General features: G+C 37.5%; 1 protein-coding gene across 13 annotated transcripts in view; it reads left to right on the plus strand.

The window, feature by feature from the left end:
* LOC139446128 (muscle calcium channel subunit alpha-1-like) overlaps positions 1-9,588 on the plus strand; it is a 156,555-nt gene extending 146,967 nt beyond the window's left edge. For 11 of the 13 annotated variants that reach the window (XM_071227415.1, XM_071227424.1, XM_071227414.1 and 8 more), the window contains 6 exons: positions 857-980; positions 2,748-2,798; positions 3,518-3,538; positions 5,721-5,902; positions 7,086-7,370; positions 8,980-9,588. In XM_071227415.1, the coding sequence (XP_071083516.1) occupies positions 857-980; positions 2,748-2,798; positions 3,518-3,538; positions 5,721-5,902; positions 7,086-7,370; positions 8,980-8,991 (675 nt within the window). In that variant the 3' untranslated portion in view covers positions 8,992-9,588. The remainder of the gene's footprint in view (positions 1-856; positions 981-2,747; positions 2,799-3,517; positions 3,539-5,720; positions 5,903-7,085; positions 7,371-8,979) is intronic. The other 2 variants (XM_071227420.1, XM_071227423.1) reach the window with 2 other exon arrangements.
* The last annotated feature ends 2,997 nt before the right edge of the window (positions 9,589-12,585 follow it).

The following is a 12,585-nucleotide window of genomic DNA, read 5'->3' on the forward strand; positions in this document are numbered from 1 at the left end:
TGTGGTACCATGATTGGAAATATATATCTCTTAAGCGTCTTCTCAATGCAGATAAAAAACATGTTCTTATAACCAACATCTAGGAATAACCACACATACGCAAAACCGCTATCAAATAACAAAACTTCTGTAAACCAAGGCTCCAAAAATGTTTTACCACATGAAAAAATAACCTTGAACAGATTTGACCTAAAGTAAAAGTAAAAAATGACAAAGATATTAAGAGTACATGAAGACAAATGTGTGACCTACTCTGCCAGTATGAAATTATGTGTTGCCCCTGCTGAAACAACATTGCAGTTGTGTGTAGCTTTGACAAGTCACTGTGATGTTGTGAATTATTGAACCCCATTACACAACAATGAATTGAACATGTGCCGTTTGATAAATGCTTATTAAGTTGTATATTTTTTCTTGATAGATATTTTTTGATAAAGCAACATAATTTCTCAATTGTTGATAACTTGACTTGTATCAGGCATTCACTAAAAACACCATATTCTCCCTCATGTTACAAATGCTTATTTGGACATCAATAGTATCCCCACTAACAAACTAACTCTTTAAAGCATGATTCACATTTATTATCAGTTTAATAACTGTAATTGTTTATTGAATGTTTTCCGCATATTATTCCATATTCTTGTCAAGACAAGACAACTTACCGACGCCATAATTTCTACGAGAAATTCACTCACATCAACAACTTCTTTTTTTACAATGTAATTTAATAATTTCATATCAACATAAATTTTGTAATGCTTAATGTGAATTGTAACTGCATGCATTTTTGTCTGTGATTTCAATATTTGATTCAATTTGATAAGTGTCGCTAATGGTTCTGTGTTTATTACAGGCTATGGCTGTCGCTCGGATGACTCCAGACGGTTTGACCGGCTATCAGCGCCCCATGCAGTACCCGAACGCGGTGAGAACGCCCCCCACCTCACCGAGCAGATCACGACACTACTTGGCTCCAGGTTCGTTTTCAACATGTTTTTAGCTTCCTACATCTCTGTTTCAAGATGCTGAGTGAAAGGCATTGGACTATTTTCAGAATATGTTTGAAGTTAGCTTCTGAAACAAGTTAAAATATGAATTATTAGTATTTTTCTGAATGGCTTGAGTGACATGTATATTTACCAAGCATAACAAAGAGATTTTGTGTTTTCACAATTTGCCCAAAAAGTATAAATGAAAATGAATTTGTTCATCATGGAATGTTGAGAATAGTTTGTTGAGCTGAAAATTGTCCAATGCCAATCAAGAATATACAGGGCATATGATAAGTTTTGTTATAAAACAACCTGGGGAATGTGTTTGTTTCTTAATTATTTTTTCCTCAATATTTTATAGCTGTTATTATTGTCAAGTTCGTATTGTCTGTGAAACACTCTTCGTTTACGTGTAGTGTGTTCCAATATATACATGCCATACATTCTATACATTGTAGTCAGAGTAGAGTACGTTCTAAGCCTTCATCAATCTCCCACTTTTACAGTTATATCCTAGGGATATAAAGGACCCATTATTAATATCGTTATACTCATTTAGCATCACTTTTGCCGATTATGTAGATGAGGGAATCAGCTGATGGTTTATCTGTTATCATGTGTCACAAACTTTAACAAAGTCTATGACGCTGTGCAGTTCGGGGGGAAAGCTAGGATCAAGATTTACAGAGATGTACAAGTGCTTGACTAGCCTGGGCTTTGTTGAAATATGCTTATTTTGGGTATTGTGCTTTTGTGATCCTAGAAATAAGTAATTATGTCCCTTGAAAATATAAAAATTCAAATTCCTACCAACAATTTTCTTACATCAAGTTAGTGTCAATGTTAGTTGTGGTGGAATTAATTTTGTATGATCGGAACAGTTTTGTACCGAAGCATTCCAGGAATATGATACTTGAAAAGGGAAAATTATCCTTGAAAACCGAAATCGATCCTTGAAAAGTGTGTAGATTCTGTGTAAAGCCTGTATCCTCATGGCTTCTCCTCATGTATCCTAGTGGTGAAGGCGTTCACGCCAAAGGCCCGGGTTCGATTCCCCACATGGGTACAAAGTGTGGAGCACTGGTGTCCCCTGGCGTGAAATTGCTGGACTATACAGACTGAATTAACTACCAGGGCTTTCAGTATTCAAGATATGAAATATATTAAAATGTCGATAGAAGCAGAAGCAATTCTGGATGAAATCGACCATATTTAAACCACCTTTTTAGAGACTTGATATTTTTGGGGACCTATTTTATGCCAATAATATAGGAGTAGGTTATCACATGATTAAACATTTGCATATATTTCTATATTTGATTCCTGGAAAATTCTGTTAATCTTGTTTCTAAACTCAAATCGTGGTTAGTTTACATTCCAGACTACTGGATTAGGTACTTAGTAGTTAGATATTTATTGTTACGAATTAAAATGATGAGATGAATTTGTATAGTGTTAATTAAAGTTGGATTTGAAATTACGCAAAACTTCTTTGCCTTCAGATATTCAAGTTTCCGTATTAACCTGATTTGATTGAAGTGAAAACTGTTTCCTTTGATGAATCACCTAACAAATAAAATGCTATAGAAATTATTTTGCTTCCTAACCATATTAATAACTACCATATAATTTACGTTGTGATCATTTCTCATAATCAGATTTTCTAATCAAATTAATCTCATCGTTTTAGTTCCCATGTTTTTTGCCATATAGAGGAGATTTATTATTTTTCTTGTGTATTTTCGGGGATAGGTGGTAAATTCTTGAACTTTTTCAAAAACTGGAGAAAGGACCGTGTTAGAGGTAGGTTTGGGTAAAGGCATGTGTTTGATGAAAATAGGATCGCTGGACTTGCTTACAGTAGTTTTAGTGCTTTCCATAGGCAGCTGATGAACCAGTCATTACCATCAAACGACTTATTTCATTATCATTGCATCATATTACTCAGTATTTTGACTAACTTGGTATTTACTTTGAATCAAGATTTACTCATAATTTTATCTTTGGAAATGAAACATGACTTAGCGCGGAGATTAGGTTTAATGCCTTGATAGTATGTAGAACATATGGACTTAGTGTTTAATACAGTCCAGTTTTAAATAATTTGCACTGCACAAGTTTACAGTTTCTTTGGCCTTATATTTATTTTTAATTGGTTTAGAGACTGACCTAAAAACATCTGAAACTAGCATAAAATAAATTTCTTTTAACAAACATATTTTTTTACAATTACATTTCACATTAAATATTAATCCAATTTATTTGGGTAAACCAGTTAATAATAATAAATAAAAGGCCTCAGGTGTAAATATGTGTTTTAATTTCAAGCATATGTATTTTACACAATACACGCTTACATTTCATCTCTATTTTTCAAACTTTCACTCAAGTCAATTTTAGATACCTAAATTAGTTCATAGCATGTATGTATTGAATGTTAAGATTAAAGAAAATGTAACAGAAATGATTGTCCTAGTAATGTAAGGAGCAGATGCTAACGCAGTGTAGTGTGTCTGCTGCAGTGGGCCTGCTATTTATCCGAGGTAAACAGTCAACAATCAGTTGTTGTGGCTTCTCGATGTTGTACACTGAGACATGGGTGATATGGCATTGTCTGCATGACTAGCTGATGTGATAACGTAGTATATCGATGTTGTCAAGCCTGATATTCAGAGCTCCAAGCTTGTCTACATTTTCATTTTTATCTCTTAAAAATCGAAGTCTACAATCCTTAATGCCACTGTTGTCCATCTCCACATTTTGATGACCACATATGCCATGGTTGTCTGCAAATTTGTTGCACTGTATTCGTCGTTTTAGCCTCCTTGACCAACTTCTAGACCGATATGTAGAATCTAAATAATCTTTTAACACCCACTACTAAGGCAGAAATTTTCTTGTCTTTGTTACATTTTTTTAAAATGGAAAATAGAGGTGTAGAAGGGTATATAAATGCCTATAGTAACTATCATTATTCCCTACCTCGAAGTGGGCAGGGAATACAGGAACGGAGTCGTCTGTCTGTCTTTTCGTCCGTTCGCTTCTCAAAGGGGACATATTTTCTCAAAAACTAGCAGTGACAAAAACATGGTCTCTCTTACGTAAATCTGAGCAATGATAACGTAAATCTGAGCAATGGTTACATAAATCTGAGCAATGGTAACGTAAATCAAAATGGGCCGACGTGACTCGAGTCCAAGAGGCATATCCCATGTATGCTACTCAAAAGATGTTAAGGAATACCCGATTCTTTCATGTCACTAGTTAATCTCTCATGCCATGATTAAGTATCGTAATATGACAGAATGGGGTGTTCTTTAACATTGAGTTGTATAACATGGTCAGGATATATGTTTAGGAAACTTTTACAGTGGTCATGTGAGATTAATAAAAGTCACATGTAATGTCAGTTAGGTTGATGGTTGAGTTGCCGTTTAACTGGCCATCATTAATGAAACAAGCCCCTTGTACCTAACTGACTGGGATCGGGTGGTCAGGCTCGCTGACTTAGTTGATGCACGTCATCGATCCCAATTGCGTGGATCAATGCTCATGATGTCAATCACTGGATTGTCTGGTCCAGACACAATTATTTACAGACCGCCGTCATATAGCTGGAATATTGCTGAGTGCGGCATTATTATGTCTCCCATTAGAAGCTTGGGACTAATTCGAAACGTGGAATCCCCACAATGGGAATGCATTGTAGAAGTACCTGCTTGTGTGTTATCTTGCCTGGTGTTTTGGCTGCATTTCAATGACCACTGTTGATTTACTGGTGCTCCGTAATGTCTGCTTTGGCATTAGGTGATTCACTGCAGCTAAGATGGAAATATGGAATGGTAAACAGGTCTGAATGCTATGAAGAATATTCAAAGAGCATGTATGGGAGAAGGCGCTTTTCTCACTTGCTGGTTTTGGTAGCTAATGGAGGTGAACTGACAGGGTATTGAATGGTACTCATCAATAAGATCCTTTGGAATTTCAAAAGATTGAGAACACATATAATTTTGCTCTGGTGCACACTCATAATTCACGTAGTGATGTTTCCTAGTGTTAACAGTAAGAGGTATGTATGTAGATTAATTGATATATCTGTATATTCCTGTCCAAGTCAGGAAGACAATTTCTTAATTTTACACAGTGCACCATTATTCTAAAAGATTCATCTTGCAAAAATATTGACACATTTTACTGAAATCAAGAATGCATGACTTGACATAACATTGTAATATCCATAAGATTTCTTGCAAAAACATAATTAAAAGCAGTTGTTATGCTCAATTGTTCTTTAAGTAATCAGGAAATGATTTGTGAAGTGTGTCATTCAAGAGTCATGTTTCTTGATATTTTTAGATGTTATTTTGCCACAGGTGCACATCTTTAGTAAAAATTCGGTATTTGGGGATCTTCATATGCTTGTATGTAAATAAAAGGAGAGTACATAAGTGAATATTAAACCAACATTAAAAGAAGCATCTAAGTTGTGATATGTCATTCTAATAAAATTTAAAACTCATTTATCACAAATCAGTGCCTTTGGTTTCCTGCGTGATCACAAGCTTGTAACTAAACTTTCAAGTTCTGGACGAAGAAGTTTTAACTTCATTATTAGAATAAGTCATCATTCTTCATCTTCATCTATATAAAGATTGGTCATTGTCCGTGGTTTGAGTCAAGAACGTAAACTCGTAGCATGATTCGGTACCTGATTTGTCTTAACAGAGCAAGAGGAACCTCGGATGCGTCACCGCTTGTCGGACTCGGCAGCCATGGGTGACACGGCAGGGCCAATCTACCGCAGTCTGGACCGTGGGCCTCTTGTCATACCCCAGCATGTCATGTCTCAGTACCAGCAAGACCCACGGGTCCAGAGGAGGGGCAGTGCTGAGCGCATGGTGGAAAAGGTACTTGTGGTAGCAGAGGTATCAGTGGGGGAGAAAGTGGGGTGGGGTTGGGTGTGTGTGTGGGTATACTTGTAGGGGTACGGAGGAATGTAGGTTTAAATCCAGGTACATGTTGAACTGAAAGTGGAGGTATATGGGGTATTGGAGTATATATGTAGTGGGGTATAAATAGTAGTGGGGTATATTTGGTAGTGGGGTATATATGGTAGTGGGGTATACATGGTAGTGGGGTATATGTGGTAGTGGGGTATACATGGTAGTGGGGTATAAATAGTAGTGGGGTATATATGGTAGTGGGGTATATATGGTAGTGGGGTATATATGGTAGTGGGGTATACATGGTAGTGGGGTATAAATAGTAGTGGGGTATATATGGTAGTGGGGTATATGTGGTAGTGGGGTATATGTCAGTGGGGTATACATGGTAGTGGGGTATATGTGGTAGTGGGGTATATATGGTAGTGGGGTATATGTGGTAGTGGGGTATGTTGTAGTGGGGTATATATGGTGGTGGGGTATATATAGTAGTGGGGTATATATGGTAGTGGGGTATACATGGTAGTGGGGTATAAATAGTAGTGGGGTATATATGGTAGTGGGGTATATGTGGTAGTGGGGTATATGTCAGTGGGGTATACATGGTAGTGGGGTATATGTGGTAGTGGGGTATATATGGTAGTGGGGTATATGTGGTAGTGGGGTATGTTGTAGTGGGGTATATATGGTGGTGGGGTATATATAGTAGTGGGGTATATATGGTAGTGGGGTATATGTGGTGATGGGGTATGTTGTAGTGGGGTATATGTGATAGTGGGGTATATGTGGTAGTTGGGTATATATAGTAGTGGGGTATATGTGGTAGTGGGGTATATATGGTAGTCGTGTATATGAGGTAGTGGGGTATATGTGATAGTGGGGTATATATGGAAGTGGGGTATATATGGTAGTGGGGTATATATGGTAGTGGGGTATATATGGTAGTGGGATATATATAGTAGTGGGGTATATTTAGTGGTATAAGATCCCAACATTCCAGCTATAAATGAGTTCTAAAATAGTAATATGATTTACACATAATTCTTTCTAACTAAACCATGTTTAACCATTTTCACAGTACAACTCCTATCCCAATCCAAATGAGATTTAAAGTGAATGATATGACATACCACTCCATGTATTTCAGGTTTTAAAGGAAGAAGGTTTAGGTAAATACTTAGATGCCAAGTGTCTACAACGTGAGATAGCAGAGGCCACAGACATGACACCAGAAGAGATGGACTTGGCAGCCAGGGAACTTATACGCCAGAGGACCCCTCGGGGCCCATATTATGAACATTTAGGGGGCTACAGTGCCCAAGAACTCAAAGACTATAACCAGTATTCCGCGGGAGACGAGTCTCGGCGGCCACAGACTACCCATCATACACAAGGAGACGAAGAAGAGGAGGAATCTATAGACGATAAAAGGGTACATGTAACAGTGTTATAGCGGTTGCCATCCGCCCTTGTGTGTGACCGACAAGGGGGGAGATAACTCTAGACTACTAGTGTGCTAACCAAGGCTTGTTTGTGTTTGTCCACTCACCCAACTATGTGTGTTTCCATGTGGAACTAACACTTGACACTACAACACTGTGTGTGCTCACCAAAGGGGAGATAACTGCTTGGTCGGTGGGCATGTGTGACTGACTTTGCATCCCTCACTCGGTGACTTATGTAGTTGCATTTCCACGTATATTTGTTTGTTCTTCATCCCAAAAGTAATCAACTTAGAGCTGTGTGTGGAAATCCATTAGAATAGCTCCATACAATCTACACTTAAGTAACCCTGGATTTGGATAGGATCTGTACCCCAATGCTTGCTCATCTTGTCAGGAATATTCAATCATATCTTCATCAACCTCATCACCAGATCATCAGATAATTTTTGAGATTGAGAAATATTTTTGAAACCTTGGCTAGAAGAGATATTCAACTATTTTGGGACATTGAGAAACCTTTGCTCATGGCCGTCTCAGATATGATAGTATGGAGATAGGCTCTCTGGCACCGAAATCATGGATTCCTTGGGATTAACCTCATCTTTTATGTTCCATAAATGATGACACAGTGTTTAAGTGTCTATAACTTCCTACTTTTCTATCAAGACTGATTGCACCAAATAATGTTACGTGAGGAGGACGGTTTCTGTTCCAAGAGCGAAGGTTGGGCACACAAACCCTCGTGACTGGATTGAAGTGAAATATTTTGTGACCAATGCATCTAGTCCAGGTGAAATCCATTTGTACAAACAGAACTAGTCGTAATGATGTATGACATCACCCCTGTAGCTGCTTCATATTCCTTGGCAGAACAACAGCCAGAAAGATGTTGGTATCCCTGCGTTGAAACTAGACTCATCACCATAACTAACCCCGAGTTGACATCCCTGGCAGAGAGTGCATGTCTGCCGTGAGACTTGTATATAGTGCAAAGGTCGAGTGACGCAGTGTGTAGCATGCTGGTGTGCTACTTACATAACTAGAGTTTCCAGCTCGGACAAACCAGCAGGCTCTGGTTCTAACCGGTATTTCTTGTGCAATCCAGATTTCTCTTGATTTTTATCCTCTGTGTGTGTTGTGGTGTTACTGTTTTAATCACGTGCGAGATGAACCAACAACTAACAAGTGTGACTGTTTGAATTGTATTTCGCTGATCAGGAGGGCAGAATCTTGCTGATTTTGTTGCATAGTCCTAACAAAGCCAAGTCTTGAGAGAACCCCAGGTTTTGTTACACATTTTGGCTCAAAGACGGAATTTCCAGGGGTCACCTCGAGTTAGTTGTGCTGCATCGTGTTTCATACCTGTGATAAACCATTGGTTACATATACATCTATATATACACACATTCAATTATTTGCTGTTAAGACCACCTATATATATGTGAATAAGTGTATATAATACATGGTATTGATGCTTTCATGTTGTTTTGGCTCAAGTCTGCGATGTAAACATTGTTGGTTTGTGGATACACCGTAAGCTTCTGAAGACCAAGTTTGTTGCCAGGCTCATGGTCATCACCTTTTCTCATTCAACAGTGGGAGGTTTGAAGACAGTTCCTACACCCCAGAGAACTAACATTAGCTGATTCAAGGCCACCTGACTTGAGTGTCTGGTGTAACTAAGCTTGTGGAGGACTTTAACAAGAGACAATTATCCTACCCATTCCATCAATGTCCAAGCATTGATCACATACAGCAAAGTGAGGAGTGTTTTACAGAAGTGTGGACGATACAGACGTTTCAGCCAATGATAATCGTCTTGGAGTGAATTGTGATTTCCCAAGGCCTCGCTACGGTTTTCGACTGTAGCAGGCTGAGTTAACTGCCTTCAACGAAATCAAACGGTCCTAGCGCCAAGCAGGACTTTGGACTCCACGGAGCTGTATTGAGTGAGACGTCTTAAACAAGCCTATACCAAGGACATGCAGATGATCTCACAATGTCTTCCCTGTGTTCTAGAGAGTTGAGAGTCTTACAAGACAGAAAGACGTACGTCCAATAGGTTTTGTGTTTAAATTCAGGACGGAGGTCTCAAAAATCAATTTGTATGTTGCAACCTGACTCTGCAGATTGGTCAATCAGTGAAACTATCTTCTCAAGGTTTTTTGCTGCATTCAATTTTTACTGATTTTTTCCCCCTCAAAATTGTTGTGATGGAACTTTGGTGGAAACTTGTCTCACTTTTGAAATGTGTATGCCTGACCATCCTCGTATCATTATACGATTTGTCTTTCACCGACATGACGTGGTCACCATGTCCTGTGGTTTCACCTTATTTACGTGCATGTTTGTTTTCGTTAACTTTTTTTAATGTTACCTTGGAATATATTGATAAATCCTATTTATTTGTCTTCTGTACAGTTTTCCTGCCAGCCTGTTTTGTTTGGATGTGACGCCATCAATTGTGTAATGATCATATTCAATTTGTACAAATACTCTTTTTTGATATATAAAAGGATTGCAATAGGTTCAGTGCAATATAGATTACAAACAACTTGATTGGTATACTTTTTTTACGATATTTCCTTGTGATATTTTCTAGTCAAGCTGTTGTGCTGTTGAGAAGTACTTGTCAGTCCTCAGTGCCCAAGTTTATTAATTTTAATTTTGTTTATTTTACTTTTTGTGTGCAATGGCGATATCGCTACAACTTCCACACTTTAAGTACTTGTATATTTTTCCAATATTTTTCTGCTTTGGAAGCGACTTGAGTTGTTTCTAGGATTCAACTTTCTAGTTGTTTTTATGCATATATTGGTACTTTGATCGAAGGAGGCGAGGCAATGAAGTGATTATTTTTGCACTATCGTCGAACAGCCCTGTGTATCAAGGGTATCTGGTCAGACAAGATTAGAATAGTGTCATTTTGAACAATTCCATACCCAAAGAAATTGTTTTGACATTGATGATATCCCTCTTAAATCATTTATTGCCAAATAATCAAATTTTAAATACCTTTTAATCTTAATTCCTACATTTTATTAAGTAAATGACTTGATTTTTATTCAATAATTTGTTTTAAGGAAAAAATATTTCTTTTTAATTTGTGAAGAAATTTTGTGATGTTGAAATGAAAAATTATCAATTTATTAAAATATAACGGTATGTTGGCTAAATGACGTAAGAGTAGGGGATACCTCGGGTCAAGGTGCTGGAAAAATATTTTGTTGGATTTTGTCCAAATTTCTGACAAAACGAAAAGTCACCTAAGCTTTCTACTGCTCTGTATGCATATTTCTTCTCTCCCATTGTCTGGGAATCATGCTTTAAACATGTGTATTTTTATTTCAAGTGTGTTGATGTGAGGCATTCCTTGCATCAAAGGTGTGTTTATAATCCATTTCTTGTTCATGGTTGCCCTCTCAAATTCCTGGGATTGCAGATTTGCCAGCTAGATTCAGATGGAGAAATTGTGAACCTTTGTGGTATACCCAACAACATACAGAGAAGACACTATTACCTGACTAAAAGCATTACATAACATTATGTATTATCATACATAATTATTAAATATGTTATATCATTTGTTATCGTTATGATAGTGAATAACATTTTAAATCGGAGAACGAAAACACATTGATATTAGCTTGTTACTGATATGAAGTGTCGATAATTATTTACAGTGAAAACAGGTCCTGTTTATTGTGATACTGGCTACATGTTGATGCTGTGAATACAAACTGAAATGAAATTTTAAAGAAATCTGTGAAAGCAAACTACACCGTTGTCTATGGTGGGTGTTGGCTGTGATATTAGTGTGTTATAATCATGATATACAATGACACTGACAGAGACTGACGACAAACACATCCATCTGAATCTAGAAGTCTCCATCACCAGACTTGCTATCATCCTACAGTTCTTGAAGTACCGTAGTTGGGGTACCTTAAAATGTCTGCTGATTACTTGTTGAAGGTATTTTGTCAGATACTGTCTGTAAAGAAAGGTGATACGTAACATGAGTGTGTTTGGTTTAAAGTTGCTTTGAGCAGTATTTCAGATGTCTCACAGCGTGTCAGCTTGATGTGGGAGAAAAGAGTGAAGTGATTCAGGTCCTAGACGTTTACCACTTTGGTAAAACCAGGGGTCACAGGTACAGTGCTAGAAACATTAGTCTTGGCGAATCTTGACCATGATCACTGTTTTCTTGGTACATCTAAGGGATCCAACTTAGATGACTGGCCCCCGGTGTCCCCCTATAACTGATTTATCAAAACGCCAACTCTTTGGACATAGTCAATATTACACTCAAGTTAGACCATTAACATCAGTGCAGAGGTGGAATTTCCAGCTGGTGGTTCTAGAACCTGTACGATTGATACGAGGGAGTCTGGGGCTTGGAGCTTGTTCTTGACATTCTTGTGTGAAAGGTTTTGGTTTCTTCAGGTGACCTGTTCCCAATCTGACTTGGTTGGAGTGTGACATCCCCTGCTTTGACCTTCACAGAGTTCATCTCAGCCAGGGCCAGCGAGAGGGATGAGGCAGGGAGGGATGCTAACTCAGACTCTATTAATGATAAATGTTTCTCTAGGGTATCAGGTGGATAATATAAGACACATCTTTAAGTACTTTATTTCCATGCATGTACCATTCTCAATGAGTAGATTTTAGAATACTGTGATATGTTTTCAAATGTGAAATGCAAATCTTTAAATTGTTTAGTTCAGATACTTGAACGCTGCGAAGATTTTACTGAAATATTTTTCCAAATATAATTATCCTCCTTTGAGAGTAAAAGTCTAAGTATATGTAGGTAAAGGAGTGTCTCTAGTCAGCATCAGTCGTTGTTATACCAACACTGGCCTGTATTCTTTCCATCTTTTGAAACATTTCAATTTTGTTTTACACAACTTTAACAAATGACTCCATATTTGTTCTAACAATTATTTTGGAGAATTTGCAGATATTTTTCAGAAAGAAATGCAAAATATTTTTTCAATTTTGAATATATAAAACAAAATTAATGTATTTTAACTCATAAAAAAATCACAAATTGCTTCCTCAGAACAGTAGAAAAGGGGCATTTATCCGTGATAATAAATGCAAAGTAGATCAGTGTCGGCAAATTTTCCCATGATAACTGTAGGACCCCCTTCATATATCCCATATTGTGTGTGAGCGAGACTGAGTGCCAGAGTGTTT

Source organism: Haliotis cracherodii, unplaced genomic scaffold (assembly GCF_022045235.1).
Source record: "Haliotis cracherodii isolate W230 unplaced genomic scaffold, xgHalCrac1.p SCAF_6, whole genome shotgun sequence".
Classification (NCBI taxonomy): domain Eukaryota; kingdom Metazoa; phylum Mollusca; class Gastropoda; order Lepetellida; family Haliotidae; genus Haliotis; species Haliotis cracherodii.